Below are 19,816 nucleotides of genomic sequence, written 5' to 3'. Positions count from 1 at the left end.
GACCTCGCAACCTTCCTAAAGTGGCAGTGGGCAGCTGGCTGTAGCCCAGTGTTTTCAAGACAGATTCCAAGAAGGTGCAGAGCTGGAAAACACAGTCCATGGCTCCAGACGGGCTAAGATGATATGCACAATAAAGATGACAAGGTGGAGGGCAAGACAGAGTGAACCAGAAGTGATGGGAAGACTTGGGGGTGTTTTGAGAGCAAGGAGAAGGGGCGTTTCTGGAGGGGCAGCTGGGCACAGAGACATGAGGAGGTTGACCAGCAAGCCGAGCTGTGCTGGGTTGGATGTCCGCTCTGCATCCTTTGAAGGCCCAACCCCTAGAGTCTGATTCCAGAGGTCTGCACTGAAATCCAAGAACCTGCATTTCTAAGACGTCTCCAGGTGAAGCTGAGACCAGAGCCAGGACCACACATTGAGAACCACTGGTTGAGGCTGCCTCGGTAACAAACTCCGGCCAATGAGAACACTGCCCGTCCATCAGAAGACCACATTTCATGTGTCAATTACTTTCTAACATGCAGGTAAATGCAAAGACACAGACTCAGGCATCTCACCTTGAGAGGCCTACCTAAATCATTAGTGTCTTCTGATTGAAATTATCAAGTATCACCAGGGCCCTTGTTAAGGCAAACGGTTCCATTTCCTCCCTTAGAGGTTCTGATTTAGTGGATGTGAGAATCTGCCTGTTAACAAGAACCCACAGGAGTTCTTATCTGTGACTGTTCAGGGAAGGAAATCCTCCCCATAGGAGACCCTTACTTAACAGCCAAGAGTGGAACCAAGAAGGCAACACCTTCCCCCAGGGGGATGTCCTAAGATTCAATTCAGTTCCAACACCACCCAAAGTCAGCACACTTCACCTGCCCAAAGGAGAGGCCAGTCTCTACAAAAAAACCTGTGCCCCAAACAAAGCAGTCAACTTCACAGCAGGATGCAGGCCAGCCAGGTGTGGAACCTGGCGCTCAGGGACCCTGCAACCTCTGAATCTTAATGTGTTCCCAGTGCTTGGTGATAATATCACTCAATTTGTGTAACAGCAGGCTTAGGAGGGAGGGAGCCTTAATCCTCAATTTCCAGAAGAGGCAACAGGTCCAGAGAGTTGAGTTGCTCAAAGTCACATGGGAAGTGTGACCCATGTGACTGGGATGAGACCAGGTTTGTCTACCTCCAGAGACCGACTCTCAACATGCCTGTCCTACCTGCACTATTGTGACATCATAAGGATGCTATGTGATGTCATAGTATATGGTGTCAGAATACATGCCATCATAAGGGATATTTGACTCATGTGGAAAGACCCTGAAGCTGGGAAAGATTGAAGGTGGAAGGAGAAGGGGACAACAGAGGATGAGATGGTTGGATGGCATCACCGACTCAATGAACATGAGTTTGAGTCAACTCCATGAGTTGGTGATGGACAGGGAAGCCTGGCATGCTGCAGTCCATGGGGTCGCAAAGAGTCAGACATAACTGAGCAACTGAACCGAACTGAACTGAATTGATAAGGGATATTTGGCCTTTGATCCAAACTCTCAGGCTCGCCTGAGAGGTAGAGGGAATGGGAGTGTCTTTAGTTACTCACTGCAAATCTCCTTCTATCGGGCCTGAGTTTAAGTCATAGATGCCTGGTGGCTAGAAGCCCCTGGAAGGCTTCAGGATGCAGGCTGGTTGCCAGGGGGCCCAGGCATATGATTAGAGGGTTGGTATTTTCAGCCCCACCCCACCCTACCACCAAGAACAGGGGCTGGGGTTGAACCAGTCACTAAAGGTCAATGATTTAATCAACCTGCCAACACAACGGGGCTTCCCCGATGGCTCAGGGTTGGTAAAGAATCTGCCTGCAATATAGGAGATACAGGACACTCGGGTTCAATCCTTGGGTCAGGAAGATCCTCTGGAGAAGGAAATGACAAACCACTATCGTATTCTTGCCTGAAAAAATCCCACGTACAGAGAAGCCTGGTGGGCTACAGTCCGTGGGGTCACAAAGAGTCGGATATGACTGATCGACTAAGCACGCATGCACGGCGCGCGCACGCACACACACACACAGCACAATGACCTCTGTAAAGGCTCTATGTGGAGGGGTTTGGAGAGAGCTGCTGGTGGGAGAGGCTGAGAGGGTGACACACCCAAACTCCCAGGGACAGATGCTCCTGTGCCTAGGTCCCTTTGACAGCTTGCCCTGGCTGTTCAACTGTATCCTTTATAACACACTGCTAACAGTAAATAAAGTGTTTCCTGGAGTTCTGTGACCATTGTAGCAAATTACAGGAAGATAAACACTTGCTTTATGGCACTCTGCTCCCCACATACTGCATTTTTTACAAATTGAAAGGAGGTGGCCAACCCACATCAAGTGAGGCTATGGGCCATTTTTCTAATAGCATTTGCTCTCTTCGTGTCTCTGGGTCACATTGATAATTCTCACAGAATTTCATACTTTTTCACTATTATGGTATTTGTGATGGTGATCTGTGACAGGTGATCTTCAATGTTACTACAACTAAACGATAATGACTTGCTGAAGGTTCAGATGATAGCAAAATTTAACAATATTTTAAAATTAAAATGTGTACTTTTTTTTAGTCATAATGTTATTGCATACTTAATAGACTATGTTGTTGTTCAGGCACTAAGTGGTGTCTGACTCTTCTGCGACCCCGTGGACTGTAGCCCACCAGGCTCCTCTGTCTGTGGGATTCTCCAGGCAAGAACATTGGAGTAGGTTGCCATTTCCTTCTCCAGGGTATTGTCCCCACCCACAACCGAACCCGCATCTCCTGCATTGACAGGCAGATTCTTTACCACTGAGCCACCAGGAAAGCCCCTTAGTAAGACTATAGGATATTGTAAACATGGTTTTTACATGCATTGGGAAACCAAAATATAGGTGTGGTATCTGCTTTGCTGTTGTATTCTGGAATGGAACCCACAACATCTCCGATATCCCCTGTACTGAACTTAAGTGCAAGCTGGAAAGAGTGTGGGTGACCAGGAAACCCCCCTACTTGTGATGGCATCTGAAGTGGGGGGCAGTCCTCCGAGACTGAGTCCCTAACCTGGGAGGTCTGGGTAGTGTTAAAATTGAGTTAAAACTGTAGGACATTTGCCGGTGTTCACAGAGAACTGAAGTGGTCAGTGTAGGAAAAGCCCACACATTTGGTATCAGAGGATTTGTGAGGATAGAAATGGTTTTCTCTGAGCAGTGAAAAATGTGGAACTACACGGCCTCTTCACTGACTACTTTCTGAGGCCCTCCCCACTCCAGGTGACTGGTGCCCTGCTTGCTCAGCCCACTGACTGTGGGTCCCTGAGTCCTGTCCTCCCCTCAGAGATCCTAAGTTATCTTTTCCATCCCTTCTCCTCAACATTCATAAACTCAAGTTTCTTCTCTGGGCTAACAGTTCAGAAAGTTCTCATTTATACTAAGTTGTGAATGACTGATGACATTTGACATTCTGTCAGGACATGCTAACTCAGGGGAACCTCCAGTTGGTGTTATAGGAAGGTGGGGGAGGTATTTTTGGACAGGCCATGCTCCTTTTTAGATGGTAAGGCAAAGGAGAAAGGAGGCTCCATCCCACACTAGTTCCTCCCTTGGACAGTGGGCTCCTGATACCCCGTAAGTTAATGGCAAGAAGCTATTCCTAAAATTCTAGTTTATAATCCCTCTGTCACCCAAGGGTTATTTATTAAAAAGTGTTGAAGTTTCCAGGCGGAAGACTCCTTTGCTTTGAGTACATCCTTTCATTGTCATGCTCTGGCACTGTTTCACTAGGTCACCTAAACACTAGTTATCTAAGGGTTGCATCTCTATTTGACTTTGCTCTGTTGCTGCTAATGAAGGGCTCAGGCACTGTGAAGTTACATGTCTGCCTGGAGATTTCTGCTCAGAAAAGAGAAAAGATTACCCCAAAGGTTACAGTTGTATTGCCCTGTAGGACTATCACCCGTTTTGACTTTAACTTAGCAAACTTATTACAAAATGACTCTTTTTTAATTTTTTGGCCACACTAGGTGGCATGTGGAATCTTAGGTCCCCAACCAGGGATCAAACTGGTGCCCCCTGCAGCGGAAGCACAGAGTCCAGGGCACTGAACTGCCAGGGAATTCCCAGAACAACTTTTTTTTTTTTTTTTGGTAATAAAGTTTTATTAAAGTATAGAGGAGATAGAGAAAGCTTCTGACATAGGCATCAGAAGGGGGCAAAAGAGTACCCCCCAGAACAACTTTTTAAGTCAACTACAAATATATCATTTGTCCAGGTATTCTATGAACCAGCTTTATACTGGCCTCCTAGATTCATGCATGGTTTGAATAAAGCTTTTAAAGATGTTCATTTTATACTGTATAAGATGTTCATTTTATATTGCATGATTTAACTTTTTGAAAATCATACAGTGAAACAAGAGTCCTTCAAACCTACACCTTCCTCCTGGGTACCCCCCTAGTTATGAAAACTTAGAGTTACAAGTAAGCCTGCAGAGATGATGTGGTTGAGGGGGACTGGGAGAATCTTTTTCCTTTCTGATGTTCAAAAGGCAAAGTTCCTTGGAGCAAGCGAGGATGTGCTGAGGCCCAACCAGGCTACATTTAATATCAGAAAGGGATGGCCAAAGTGTGCTAAGAAAGTGATGCTATAAAACCATGAAGTCCACTGCATTTTGAAAACATGAACAGGAAATGCTGTCCAAAATGTTTGGGGGCATTCCTAGAAAGTCATGCCTGGGGAGGGAGAGGATGCTGATCTGTGTCCTGGAGGCATTTGGAGCAGATGGTGAAAGATATGCTTGTGTATCCAAAAAAAGCCCTAGGTCCTCCAGAGAGAGGACACTGTCCCCAGGACCTCTCCAGACAGAGTTTCCTGGGGGATCTCACTGGAGAAGGGGGGAAGGGATCAGAGCAGAAGCCTCAGGAGGTCTATACAGGGTGTGGGTGGGGCGGGGGGGCGCACATGAGAAACTCAGGCTGAGTCCCATTCCCACCCCCGCTGTGGACCAACAACCAGCCCCTGGGGCTTCAGCCTTCCTGGACCTGAGTATTCTCCTCTGTGAAAGGAGGAGGTTTACACTAGACAAAATGCAAGCCTTCACTCTCCAATACTTAGCCACCAGCCACGTGGGCTCCAGAGCCCTTATAATGCTGACAGTCTGTATCAAGACACACTCGGTGTAAAATACACACTGGGTTTCAAAGGCATGGTACAATAAAAAATGTAAAATATCTGATTAGTAACTTTATCTTGATGACATGCTGACATGACAATATTTTAAATATACTGTTGGATAAAATATTAAAATCAATTTCACTCTTTTTTAATGTGGCTGCTTGAACATTTAAAATGACATCTGCAGTTTCTACGTATATTTCTATGGGGACAGCACTGCTCTAGGGTCTCTCCAGATGTGAGCCTCTAGAAGCAAAGCAAAGACACACCAAATACTGATGTCAGGTATGCTTTGCGATATTATGAAGAATAATTAGCCATGTGTCAGTCGCTCTGACCAAATCTCTAATCACTATTTTGTTTCTAATGCAAGGCACTTAGTCTTTTCCTGGTCAGAGTCAGTGGACAGAAGTCCACCATCCAGGGGACACATTGGGAGACAAATGCTCATGTTGTGGCTTTTAAGCACCCACATATTCATGTAGGGATTTGATCCATGAAACTACTAAAATGTGATTTGGGATTCCATCCATTCCTTTTTTTGAAATTTTATTTTTAATTGGAGGATAATTACAATGTTGTGATGGTTTCTGTCATACATCAACATAAGCCTGTTATACGAAGGGAGTTAAATCTGAAAGGAAAGATAAATATTGTATATTAATACATGTGGGCTTCCCTGGTAGCTCAGCTGGTAAAGAATCCGCCTGCAATGTGACCCAGGGAGACCTGGGTTCAATCCCTGGGTTTGGAGGATCCCCTAGAGAAGGGATAGGCTACCCACTCCAATATTCTTGCCTGAAGAATTTCATGGACAGAGGAGCCTGGAGGGCTACAGTCCATGGGGTTCGTGAAGAGTCAGACATGACTACGTGACTAACACAGACATTAATGCATATATATGGAATCTGGAAAGATGGTACTGATGAATCTATCTACAGGCTATCTATACTTTTTTAGACCCACCATCTCTGACCACTGTTCCACAACACTGACTTCTTGTCCTAGGCAGTGCGTTCGGAGACGTGACTTTCCACAAAGGATCATCTTAAAACTCAAACGCTGGGAATCCCTGAGGCCTGAGATGGGCAGGGGTGCCAGTTCTGGATGATTGAAAATGTGTCTGTAAAGTTTTCAAAACAGAGTAACTTTTCAAATGCCGAGGAGAGATCAATCATTCAGGAAAGTTGGCTGGGGTAATGCAAACCATCACCCCCAGTTCATCTACTTTGCAGAGTCGGATTTTAGCAATTAGGTTTCTTCAAAGCCAGTCACACCTCTGTTCTTCATGGAGCCAGAGAGCACTTCCAAGGCTTGTCTGAACTCCAACCCCAGGCTTTCTGTTTTTGAAAGATAAGCGTCATGCACCTGCTATCCCAACTGTGCAAGATGACCAAAATGGGATTTTTTAAACAGAGCCTCTGCTGCTGAACTGGGCCCTCGAACATCCCGATGGTTTGTGAGTCCAGGCTCTGGGCATCTCCCTGCAGGACGAATGGGGGCTTGGAGGCACAGGACAGCAGGGGCCCTGTGGTCAAACACGTTTTCTTCCTGATCAGTTAAGACCGTTCCCCTGTCCCAGGAGTAAGGGAAGGAGAGGGATCAGCCACGCAGCAGCAGGGAACCCTATCAACATGTGGGCAGCCAAGGGCAGGCAGGCCTGGAAGCAAGTAGCACTGCCTAGGGGCAGTCACAGTGGTCCTCTTCCAGCATCTTTGCTGCTCTAAGAGGATCCCCCTCGGGGTCAGAGACATGGCAACACAAGCCAGAACAAGTCCCTCATGGCGGAGCTCAAGCTATGAATAGAGGGGGATGTCCTGGCACGAGGCTGTGGCCCACGGCTAGGTCTATGTGACATTTCTACTACTGGGCAGACACCAGCTCAGCCCCCTGCTGTCAATGGAGAAAGGGGGTGGACGCCAGCCTGGAAGGGCAGCTGGGAGCCTGATGGGGAGAAAGCATAGGGTGGGAGGAGGATGGACACAGCAGGTTTGGGCTACAGGAGCAGACCTGGGAGGGCACAGGGGCAGGATGGGTGAAGGATGAGCTGGGAGCAGGTCTGGAAGTCCTTGAGTGTCAAGGTGAAGAGTGCAGACCTGGTCCTGGATGTAGCAGAGAGCCGGGGTCAGTCTGCAAGCAGGCAACATGGATGGATGGAATGATTGGAAAGAACCAACCAACCAATCAACCATCTGCATTCAGAGATGGTGCAGATGGATTCTGAGCATCACCTGTGGTGCCCACAAGGAAAGAACCAGACCCTAGGTAGGGTGGAGGATGCAGGGAAGGGGGGGAGGGGTAGAGCTTGAAGACCTGAGGGGGCTCTGCCAGCACTGGCTGCCTGGATGAGGAAGGGGAGGGGTAGCTTGGGGAAGCTAGGGATCCAGCAAATAGAAGGATCCAAGACGACGAGGAGCTGCTCAGCCCTGGGCCAGGACCGCCTACAAATCTCCCAGCCTAGATGATGTCTTCCTTATACAGTCTCCTCCACACCACATGGCCTTGCAAGGTGACAGCTATCAGTGTTCACGTTGATGTAGGTGCAAATAACTTTGCTGCCTCCCCAACGTTAAGACCTTTCAGGGCAGGAAGATACTATTCTCACAGGCGGGTGAGGAACATTAGCAATGATGCTGGGAAGGGCTGTGGACCATGTGTTTGTTCAGCACAGGATTTCTGTGGCCAGGATTCCAGGATGAGAGTCCATGAGCACCATAACCCCAGGGTATTCTCAATTACCCCAGAATGTTCAGACCATCCGCCTTACCCAGGACCTCATGTCCTGCAACTTGGCTGAGTCACTGCTAGGAGCTGGGACAGAGGCAAAGCCACAAATTGAGGCTCGCTGCTAGTGGTTAGCAACTCTAGCTTAAAGCACAAACTGGGTAGGGAAGATGAGGCTGAAAAAGAGGTCTGGTGATTGCCTTTCAAGGATCCATGCTTTGCACAAAATCAGGCAAGCCCTAATAAAAAGAAAGGGATAATGACTGTGTGGAATTCAGCTGTGAGTCAAGAATGTAACCACGAACTCTCACATTTATGAAGTGGTCCTACCCGGACGTAGGGCATCGCGAGTCTGTGTGGAGGGTGGAAGGACAGTGGCACAAGAAAGTTACTCTGATCCCTAGATTCAACCTCAGCTCTAGGTCAGATGCCACTTTCTAGGAAAGACTGTTCTGGGACCCATGTCGAGTTATCTGTCCTCAGAGTCCCTTTTACTTCTCTCACGAAGCACTGTTTTCTCCTATGATTATCACCATGGGTTTACTATTATATTGGATTAATATCCTGCTTTGGTACCAGACTGAAAGCTCCGTGAAGTCTGGGATGGCTTCTGGTTTTTCTCTCCCTGGTGCCTAGGACAGAGCCTGGCTGATCACAGGTACTTGGTCAATGTGAGTCAAAATGAAGCTTGAGGAATAAAGGAAGAGCTAGTGGGTTCTGGGCTGTGCTGAGGGACAGCCCATCTCAGCAGCTGAACACACCTGGCATTTTCACAACAAACCTTCAAGGGGTCAATATTAAAGGTCCAAAGGGCAGATGACTCCATCCTTACAGATAACCACATGGAAAAATGATGGAATAATTAATAATAGCTAATAATATTATTTATCTAATAAAGAACCTGCCTGCAATGCAGGAGACCTGGGTTCAATCCCTGGGTCAGGAAGATCCCCTGGAGAAGGGAATGGCAATCTACTCCAGTATTCTTGCCTAGAGAATCCCATGGACAAAGGGGCCTGGTGGGCTACAGTCCATGGTGTCGCAAAGAGTTGGACACGACTGACTGACAAACACTTTCACTTTCAATATTATAATAACAAATATTATTATTCCATGATAACTAATTATGAAATAGCTATAGTAAAGAATAACAATGTCTATAAAAAAGAGGAGAGAAAGAAATATAAGGTAACTGTATCAACTTGGAGCATCTAACAAACAAAATGATTTTTTTAAGCTCTGCAGTGGGGAAGGGGAGACAATACCAAGCTATATAGTTCAGGCCACTTGTAACATTTTCCTCAAGGGCATTTGACTCAGCAGAGAAGTGGACCTGCCCTCAGCCTCTCACTTCTTGTCTGATGGATTCTTTCATAGGACATAACAAGTTAACTATTTTACCTGTTAATGCAACTGAAAACACATTAAAACAAAAAAGATTTTTCCCAGGACTGCAGGAAAAACTGATTATGTTGAACTTAACAGTAGGTAGTATTGGGTCCAATAAATTCCTTAGGAATTTTCAAAGGCAATCTGGACTCTGTTTTCTCCTTTTGCCTGGACTTTAACTACTACGTGAGATTCAGTCACTCTCTGCTTCCTGAGGCTAGGGTGCTGATTACGGACAAGCCGACATTTAGGCTGATGTAGGCAGTGCCGTGGGGGAGGGGGACTTGGGTTCCCCTCTTCCAGCAAGATGAAATGGATATCTCAGCATAAGTCAGAATCCAAGAACTGGAGATGAGTCAAAAGCCTGGTGGGTTAGCACCTGGTCCACAGGACGCTTGGGGGGCCCCTCTTGTGCCTCTGCTGGTGGATTTTACATAGGTTTGATTCAAATCGAGTAAATGGTTGTGAACTAAGACAGCTACATGGACAAAGCTCAACTCTCAGGACTGAGAATAGAGAACATCTGTGTCAACATGACTTGACTAGTTCTTCCAGGAAGTTATCGTAAACCAATAAATAAATTTGCTGTTTACGGCAGGAAATTCCTGCAAAACAATCTGTCCTGGCACATTAGTTTGCTCACCTGGGAAAACAGCTTTGCTGATCAATGGTTTACTCTCGAAGACTCGCTTTAAGACTCTTGACATGCTGCATTCACCCATCCTGAACTGTATTACGTACTATGTGACCACAAACTTTGCTGAAACCCAGTCAATTCTCTGCCTGAAAAAGCACAGCTTAAAGAGCCCGGACATGGACTTCTAAACCCTGTAAAGACACCTCCTAACCCGCTTTGCCTAGACACTGACAGGCCTAGGCCCTGGCCATGTCTTCTTTTGACAGTCTCTTGAATGAACTTGGCTTTGCTTTACCAACAGGCTTTTCTGATGAAAATTTTGCAGCCCAGAACTGACACAGGAAATCAGGTTTGGTTCTCTTGGAAACAGGAAGCATCTAAATGTGAGTTATTCTATACCTACAACCCACCAGGGTGGGGTAATCAGTAAATATAGTCAGTTTTCCTCCAAAATAAGAAGGCCTCTATTTCATTCCCCCTTTGAGGAAAAGACCTGGTATTTGAACACCTGCCTGTGACACATTGCAAATGCATGTTTTACTACTGTTTCCCTCTGATTTTACATTTTCTGCATTTCCCAAATTTTCTACAATGAGTTTGCATTATTTGGAGGGTGAGTGAGAGGAAGCAAAGCAAACACCATAAAAAGAAAATTAATTCCCTCATGTACATTAGAAACAATTGTCAGGTCTTAATTTAAAACACATACTCGAGTATATAAAATACCCACCGAGAAGCTCATCTCATTAACCTAGCAAGGTCCCCCACTGACATCAACAGGCATGTAGAAAAATGGTCCAGCTTTCATCATGCTGCCTGGGTTCTCTCTTAAGAGGCCTCTGGGGGTGTTTGATAAAATACACCAGCAAAAGCATTCAGTCAGTCTAGGGTAAGGCCCAGGAATCTGTGTGTCCTTCTCTTAACAAGCACGTAAATGATTTGCAGAATCAAGCCAAGGGTAAAGCACACTCAGCTTTAGAGCCTGTGTGTGTGCCCAGCTTCCATCAAAAACCATCCAGGTGAAAAAGGAGCATGTGAGCAGTTGACAAGGGAAGGTTGTCTCACCTGTCTCATACAGGTAGCATCTCCCTGTGCCTGGGTGCTGAGCCTGTCTGGAAGCACGGACTCACGAAAGCCCCTGTCTCCCACCAAAGCCAGAAGAGCTCCCAGCTGGGCTCAGGCGAGCTCCCCAGCCAGAGCTGGTTCAGGGAGCAGGCTTCCCCCTCCCCTCTCCGCAGTCCTGCAGCTCCCCGTGCAGTCCGTCACTGGGAGCAAGACACCCATCAGCAACCCCGATCGAGGCTCCCTTTTACCTTAAAGAAACTTCCTCGCTTGTCCAGACCGCGGGTGCCCATGGTCTGAGCTGACATGGCCCCCCGACGAGGCTCTCCTGCACGCCGGGGACTCCTGAAGGTAGAGACATATGTGATGGTTAGTCCAGCCTGTAGGAAATTCCTTTCTAAGCCACAGAACACTCACAACAACCCTCCTGCCAAGATCTTTTTCCATCAACAACAAGAGTGCCGTTTTATTTCCCACCAAAGCCCTTCCATCTCCTTTCAGGCTAATTTCCTGCCGCCCATGGCTCAGACTCAGCCCCACCTTGGCCGCCCCCCCTCCCGCTCCTCCAGCTGACGGCCGAGGCTCCCGGGGACTGCGGATAGCATAATGATTGCTCTGTGTGTTTGCTTGACCTCACGCTCAAGTCCTAGAGGGACAATGCTAGATGTCACTATAATCTGCTCCAAAGCTCACAGACTTAATGCAGCTGATCACAGAGGCCAGCGGAAGAGTGAGGCCCTGCGTGTCCCAGAAAATCCTGCAGGAATGGGATGAGGTCATTAACAGCTCTGCCAGCCCTCTCCCCCCAGGCAAGGTCAACACAAGGGCACCAGGAAGAAATCCCTCTCTTTTCTCCTAAGAAATCAAAGCTTCGGATGAAATCCTGTGTGCCTGTTGACAGAGATCAGTTTGTGTTAAGAAACAGCATGTAAACAGCTCCAGGATAACCTGAGGGGAGGTGGGGTGGACATTGGAACGCAGAGGGGAGTTTAAGGGCACGATTGGGTTCTGAATCATAACTGCAGCTATTTGAGCTTGGAATTGCCCTTACTGGAGCATCAAAACCCAATAATCTTGTCTCCAGGCTGCAACGCCTTCCATGTCCATTTATAAATAAAGCACACATGCACACAGGCAGCTGGCCCCGCCCCGTCCAGCGCACGCTCAGGAAGCATCTCTGATCTGGCCTCCTGCACCAGGAATGATGATTAAACTGCCCTCTGGCTCTCAGAGGTAGCTAACCCTAACCTCGACCAGCCCGGCAGAAGGACCATAAAGGAAACATTAAATGAAAATGTGTTTGGGGGATCTTAGAGGGATTCTGCGGCAGGGGTGGGGTGGGAAGGCCCCAAAGACACAGGAGCTGCTGCTAGTTTGCTGAGGCTCTTTCATCATGAACTTGGGGGGACAGAGGCAGCAGCAGCCCACAAACATGTCAACAAGCAGAAAAGTTGCAGAGAACTGCTTGCGTTAGGAAGTGATGACCTTTGGAGACAGGCACGTTTCCACCCCAAGACCTGCCACTCCTTCACATCCACAGGGGGCTGCGATGACCCGTGGTTTCCATCTCAGAAAGTGAGAACACAGCGTGCACCCGCCCCTTCTTCTGGAGCTGTCACGTTCTAGCTATGTCTCTGTGGCTCCGTCCCTTTAAAGGTTCAGAGCTATCTTCCATCTGATTCTTTCCACTCAGAATCCCTCTGGGATGAAGGTCAACCTTCCAAAAGCCTCCTGAGAAGACTAGTGAGCTTTCCATGGTGATTCTGTTGACTCTGAGATTCACGTTCACGGGCTCAGCTGCTGCATGGAGCCCCAGTTCCAGGCCCTCTGAAGATCATCACTTAATTAGCAAAGTCCAGGGACTGGAGTGCCCCCAAAAGGAAAACGCAGTGCTGTCTTCAGAGCACGGAGCAGAACCACAACCACAGTGGAACCTTGAGGGGCAAATGATTAACTGTTTCAACCAAGAAGCACACAAATAAAAAAGTACACTTGAATCCAAGCCTAATGCCTGTAATTCTTTTCCTTCCAGACGCTTTCTCGGCAAGGAATTTGACATTGCACAGCAGTGAAGGAATGGCACGTTGGGAGCCAAGACTTCATTCCTCATCCAGACCTAAGTCCCTTTGTTCTGTTCAGAAGTTTTCCGTATACAAATCCTTTCTGATGAGCCAGGACAGGCAGGGAATATTGCCTATAACCCCTGAGCAGTCTGGATTCCTCAAGTTTTACTAGCTTAATTAGCTGCCTGAAAACTAAGTGTGAACAGGTCTACCTCAAGTGGTCCTCAAGGAAACAACTAGCCTGGATTCCATGTGGAATTGGCAGATCCATCACATTTCTCCCGGAGGATGCAGGTTGCATCTCTGCTTCTTCAAAAGGCTATGAGAGCAGGTGACAAAGACAGGCTGCCAAGGGCCACAGCAGGTCCTTTGCAGAGAATGAAATCCAAGCAGACAGTATATCCACATTATTCAAATTCTTACAAATAAAGCTCTCAAGGGTCCCAAAGAAGTTGGGGTGTCAGGTCTTTCCTGTTGGAGCAGCAGTTTCCTTCCCAAACCATAGCCTGGGACACCCCAACTCAACATGGACAGAAATCTAATACAATTGATAAGCAGACTTTCTTTCCACTTGTGGTTCTCATTTGATCCCTCCCCCATCCTCGGGTTATACCAGCGATCTCATCCTAACACCACCCCAGTACACAAAGAGACTGAACCAACATACAGAAAAGGTACGGTAGTTAGAGAGGCTGTCAAATTCCTCCAGACTTACACGGTGGAAGCTTGCTCCTTTCCTGGTTTCCCTGAATGGTGGAGCAGAGTCTCCAAAAAGGAGCCCAGCGTATCCAGTGGATCTTTCCAGATGCTAGCTGAATGCTAGCAAAAAAAAAAAAAGAGAGAGAGAGAAAAAAAAACCCGAAAGGGACCGAAGGACGCTGCGAACCCTTTGGAAGGACACAGCCAAGCACTTTCAATAACAGCACTGAAAGAATGTAAACAGAGCCGGCGCTGTGGTCCAACTACAGGACAAAGGCAGGAAGCGAGTATTCCCAACTCTTCCCCTATTCCAGGCTCGGCCGCTTTGGAGGAAGCCTGGTGGTGGCCTCCATGTGGCCCCAAGAGCGAGTGCCGAGGTGAAGTCTGTCCTGGGATTTCAGTGTCCAGGACTCACTGCATCGTCTGATCGGGCTCCAGGTGGCGTGGACCGTGCTGAGCAGGACCGCTCCCAGCCGGCCTTCCAGCCCCTTCCACTGGGAGCCACTGAGGATGGCGCTGGGGTACCGCCACCCGATCTTGGGCTGCGGGACTGGCTGGCGGGGCTGGAATACCCGGCGCTCGGGCTCCAGTTCACTGAGCCACGGAGCCAAGTCACTGGCAAGTTTCCAGCTGTTGCTTAAAATTCCAGCTTGCCAGATCTTGGCAAGAGAGGCTGCATCCGAGACGGACCCCAGCAGCCCACCCCCTCCTCCCCCCGCCCCTGATTTATTTAGCCAGCCTCTACCGTTCTATTCCGTTCACCTCAGGTACAAGTTCGAACCTCCAGAGCGGCAGCAGTAACACTGACTCTGGCGACCTCCACTCCCAAGTCTGGTTTAAAAGACGCAGCTTCTTGGAGTCATGGGTTTCTCCTCGCCTGCGGCTGTGCAAGTCGGCCCTGAAATCTTTCTAGTCACTCCCGTCCTCCTTCCTCCTAGCAGCTGAATGAAGCGAGGCAAAGTGGACTTCAGCTCTTGGTAAACAAGCTCTCATTATTATAATCATTTTACAGCCAATCGAACTGAAGTAGAAGAAAGTGACTCACCCCCAGGGACCTGTTAGGTCGAGGCCAGTCCTGGGACAGGCATGTCACCTTTCCTCCCGGTTCCTTGAGTGATTCTGACGATGGCAGGTCCTCCCTCTTTTGAATGTTTTTCGTCTTTACTAAGAGGTAAGAGCCAGTGGGGCGGGTCTGCGTCTGGGTCTAGGGAAGGTCTCTGAATATTTCCGTAATTATCTTTGTGTGACCAAGGATTTTACAAGTTGGACAGAAAAATCTCTATTCCAGCCCCTGGCTGGACGATTCAAGTTATTTAAATTTAAAATTTGTTCTTTGAGCATCTTGTCTCCCTGCCCAGCACTGGTTTTTTTCTCTTAGTTGTTAAACTCTTTAAAGCATTTTGAAGATCATAAACATCTTTTGTTGAAAAGAGAAACTAATTTACGGGAAGTAAGAAACCAGAAGAGAAGAACTGTATTCCCAGGCTCTTGGTAACTGTTGTGAAAGAGAATTAGAAACAATGCTCTGTGTCTTGACTTTCACAGGAGTAACCGAGGAGAATAAAAATAATCTTTCTTCTTTTTTAAGGAAGGTGTTCACAGTGAGACTGCCTTGCAGCCACTCACAGGGTTGTCCTGTAACCAATTCCAGGGGAGGGCCTTCCCCTTGGAAAACAGGGGGTCTCACAGAGATGCTGCAGAATCTTTGCCGATGCCTACAAAGTAGGCGTGGACGCCTCCAACAAGGGCAGTGAATGTGCCCTGGACACAGGCGGGCAGCTTGGCTGTTACAAGCTCCGCCTCCCCACTGATGGGAAACTGCCCCCTCATCCCCTACCCACTGCCCCCATCTGACCCATCGGGCCATCCAAGAGTTACCGCCTGCCTCCTTCTCCCTGTCCCCTCTGAGTGACAACCCTCAGGCCTCGGGGCTGCTGCCTGGAATAGGGCTAAGAAGAGAGAGGGGTAGCCCCCAAGGTCATTCTCAGAAGCATGTGTCTTTTAAGCTCCTCACTTGAAAAGCGCCATGTAGTCAGTGGTCACAGCCGGCACACGTGTGCAATGACCACACGTAAGTGAAGAAGCCCCCCCCATAAGCCGCATCGGCCCTGAACCCAGAGGACACCATGGAGGGAAGTCACACCCTCCAGGCCTCCCTCGGGTTTACTGTCTACATGTGAGCACCTGACTTTATAGCTCTCCTTCCCTAAGTGCTCTGGCCACGATGGTCTGTGTGTGTGTGCATGTGCGCCCAGCCGTGTCTGACTCTTTGTGACTCTATGGACTGCGGCCCGCCAGGCTCCTCTGTCCGTGGGATTTCCCAGGAGAATACTGGAGTGGGTTGCCATTTCCTTCTCCAGGGGATCTTCCCAACCCAGGGATGGAAACCATGTCTCTTGCACCATGTTCTGCACTAGCAGGCAGATTCTTTACCACTTTGCCACCTGGGAAGCCCCAAAAGGGTCTACGCTGGTGGTTCATTTTAACTGAAGGTTTATAACCTGGCGGCACCTGGATGGAGTCCACACTGAAGATACAACAGATGAAGTAAGACATTTTTTTTAAAAATTGAGGGGAGGAGCCAAGATGGCAGAGGAATAGGATGGGGAGACCACTTTCTCTCCTACAAATTCATCAAAAGAATAACTGAACGCAGAGCAAACTTCACAGAACAACTTCTGATTGCTAGCTGAGGTCATCAGGCGCCCAGAAAAGCAACCCATTGTCTTCGAAAGGAGGTAGGACAAAATATAAAAGATAAAAAGAGAGACAAAAGAGCTAAGGACGGAGATCCATCCCGGGAAGGGAGTCTTAATAGAGGAAGTTTCCAAACACCAGGAAACCCTCGCACTGGCGGGTCTGGGGGAAGTTTTTGAATCTCGGAAGGCAACCTGACTGGGAGGGGAACAATAAGTAAAACCCACAGATTACATGCCTAAAAGCAACTCCCAGCAGAAAAGTACCCCAGACTCCCGCATCTGCCACCAGCAAGTGGGGGAGGAACGGAGAGGAGCGGGCGGCATTGCTTAGGGTAAGGACCAGGCCTGAGTGCCCTGAGGACAATCGGAGGGAGCTTTTGTGAGTTACCAACTTAAACTGTGGGATAGCAAGAGAGAGAGATAATTAACCGGCAGAACACACTGCCGGCGGTTCGCAGAACAAAGGGACCGAGCAAGTCCAGAGAAGAGCTCGCAGGCTGCGGACCAGCCCAGCCCCGCTGGAGGCAGGGGGGAGGGGAAAGGGGCAGGCTCAGCCCCAAGGACCGCATCCCCTATTGCACTGCAAACAGGCCTCCAGTTTCTAATCAAAGACCTCCTGAGATCTGGATGGTCGACATCCGCAAGGAGGGTCGCGGCGAGACACAGGGCGCAGGCACCTGACTGGCGCGGGCGGAAACTGAGACTGGGACCGCGGAGGGGAGAAGGCGCGCCGCACCTGGGGAGAGTGCGCCCGTCAAGCTCCTGGCTGCCTGAGCAGCTCCGACAGGGAAGGCACAAAAAGCAGGCGCAGCATTTTGTTCCGCGCTTTTGTGGAACACCCGAGGGATGGAACCGCGCACAGCGCAGGGCACGCTCCATATAGAACAGCCGGGAGCCTGAGCAGCACAGACGGGGAAAGCAGCGCCAGCCACTCCCCGCAGCGTGACGGAACTAGCAACCTGAATAAGAGACCACCTCTGCCCACCTGTGTCAGGGCGGAAATTAGGTACTGAAGAGACCGGCAAACTGAAGCCAAATAAACAAAGGGAACTGCTTCAGAAGGGACCGGTGCAACAGATTAAAATCCCTCTAGAAAACACCGAATACACCAGAAGGGGCATGTAGATATCGAGAAGTGTAAGCTGGAACGAGGAGCTATCTGAAACTGAACTGAACCTACACTGACCGCAACAGCTCCAGAGAAATTTCTAGATATATTTTTACTTTTTTTTTTTAAGTTAAAAAAAATTTTTTTTTAATTTTTTCTCTTTTATTTTCTTTTAAAATTCCCTATTACTCCCCCATTACCCCTTAATTTTCATTTTCATAGATTTTTACAATTTTTTTAATTAGCAAAAATTTTTTTTCTTTTTCTCTTCTATTTTCTATTTTTCTTTTTCTCTTCTTTCCTTTTAAAGTCCTCTATTACACCTCTACTACTCCTTAATTTTCATTTTCATTACACTATAACCTTACAAAAAAAAATAAAGAGAAGCCCTATTTTTAAACCGAACTTCATATATATTTCTAAAATTTTTTTGTGTGTTTTTGTTTTTAATATTGTATTTTAAAGAGTCTAACCTCTACTCTAGATTTTTAATCTTTGTTTTTCAGTATATGATATAAATTGTGGACATTTAAGAATCAAATATTCAGTTCCCATTTTTATTTAGGAGTGTGTTGATTACTCTCTCCCAATCTTGATTCTCCGTTTTCTACCTCAGAACACCTCTATTTCCTCCTTTCCCCTTCTCTTCCCAATCCAATTCTGTGAATCTTTGTGGGTGTCTGGGCTATGGAGAACACTCTGGGAACAGACAACTGTGTAGATCTGTCTCTCTCCTCTTGAGTCCCCCTTTTTCTCCTCCTGCTCATCTCTATCTCCCTCCTCCCTCTCCTCTTCTTCATGTAACTCTGTGAACCTCTCTGGGTGTCCCTCACAGGGGAGAATCTTTTCGCCATTAACCTAGAAGTTTTATTATCAGTGCTGTATAGTTGGAGAAGTCTTGAGACTACTGGAAGAATAAAACTGAAATCCAGAGGCAGGAGACTTAAGCCCAAAACCTGAGAACACCAGAAAACTCCTGACTACATGGAACTTTAATAAGAGACCATCCAAAAGCCTCCATACCTACACTGAAACCAACCACCACCCAAATGCCAATAAGTTTTAGAGCAAGACATACCATGCAAATTCTCCAGCAATGCAGGACCATAGCCCTGAACACCAACATACAGGCTGCCCAAAGTCACACCTAACACATAGACCCGTCTCAAAACTCATTACTGGGCACTCCATTGCACTCCAGAGAGAAGAAATCTAGTTCCACGCACCAGAACACCGACACAAGCTTCCCTAACCAGGAAACCTTGACAAGCCAATCGTCCAACCCCACCCACTGGGTAAAACCTCCACAATAAAAAGGAACCACAGACCTCCAGAATACAGAAAGCCCACTCCAGACACAGCAACCTAAACAAGATGAAAAGGCAAAGAAATACCCAACAAGTAAAGGAACATGAAAAATGTCCACCAAGTCAAACAAAAGAGGAGGAGATAGGGAATCTACCTGAAAAAGAATTTAGAATAATGATAATAAAAATGATCCTAAATCTTGAAAACAAAATGGAGTTACAGATAAATAGCCTGGAGACAAAGATTGAGAAGATGCAAGAAATGTTTAATAAAGACATAGAAGAAATAAAAAAGAGTCAATTAAAAATGAATAATGCAATAAATGAGATCAAAAACACTCTGGAGGGAACCAAGAGTAGAATAACGGAGACAGAAGATACGATAAGTGAGGTAGAAGATAAAATGGTGGAAATAAATGAAGCAGAGAGGAAAAAAGAAAAAAGAATCAAAAGAAATGAGGACAACCTCAGGGACCTCTGGGACAATGTGAAACGCCCCAACATTCGAATCATAGGAGTCCCAGAAGAAGAAGACAAAAAGAAAGGCCATGAGAAAATACTGGAGGAGATAATAGCTGAAAACTTCCCTAAAATGGGGAAGGAAATAGCCACCCAAGTCCAAGAAACCCAGAGAGTCCCAAACAGGATAAACCCAAGGCGAAACACCCCAAGACACATATTAATCAAATTAACAAAGATCAAACACAAAGAACGAATATTAAAAGCAAGCAAGGGAGAAACAACAAATAACACACAAAGGGATTCCGATAGGATAACAGCTGATCTATCAATAGAAACCCACCAGGCCAGAAGGGAATGGCAGGACATACTTAAAGTAATGAAAGAGAATAACCTACAACCTAGATTACTGTACCCAGCAAGGATCTCATTCAGATATGAAGGAGAATTCAAAAGCTTTACGGACAAGCAAAAGCTGAGAGAATTCAGCACCACC

The 19,816-nt window shown here is 47.4% G+C and overlaps 1 protein-coding gene across 11 annotated transcripts in view; it reads right to left on the bottom strand.

Annotated features, from left to right (window-relative positions):
- RIN2 (Ras and Rab interactor 2) overlaps positions 1–19,816 on the bottom strand; it is a 212,378-nt gene that overhangs the window by 88,816 nt on the left and 103,746 nt on the right. For 6 of the 11 annotated variants that reach the window (XM_061126440.1, XM_061126438.1, XM_061126432.1 and 3 more), the window contains one exon: positions 11,237–11,330. Coding sequence is in view for 8 of the 11 variants with exons in the window: in XM_061126430.1 (XP_060982413.1) it covers positions 11,237–11,330 (94 nt within the window). In the remaining 3 variants the exon portion in view is untranslated. Of the gene's footprint in view, positions 1–11,236; positions 11,331–13,763; positions 14,422–14,492; positions 14,689–14,792; positions 14,917–19,816 lie in introns of those variants that run through there. The other 5 variants (XM_061126436.1, XM_061126434.1, XM_061126435.1 and 2 more) reach the window with 5 other exon arrangements.

The sequence above is a fragment of the Dama dama genome, chromosome 23 (assembly GCF_033118175.1).
Source record: "Dama dama isolate Ldn47 chromosome 23, ASM3311817v1, whole genome shotgun sequence".
In the NCBI taxonomy this organism is placed as follows: Eukaryota; Metazoa; Chordata; class Mammalia; order Artiodactyla; family Cervidae; genus Dama; species Dama dama.
Note: the sequence above shows the minus strand (reverse complement) of the source record. Positions and strands in the feature narration are given on the sequence as shown.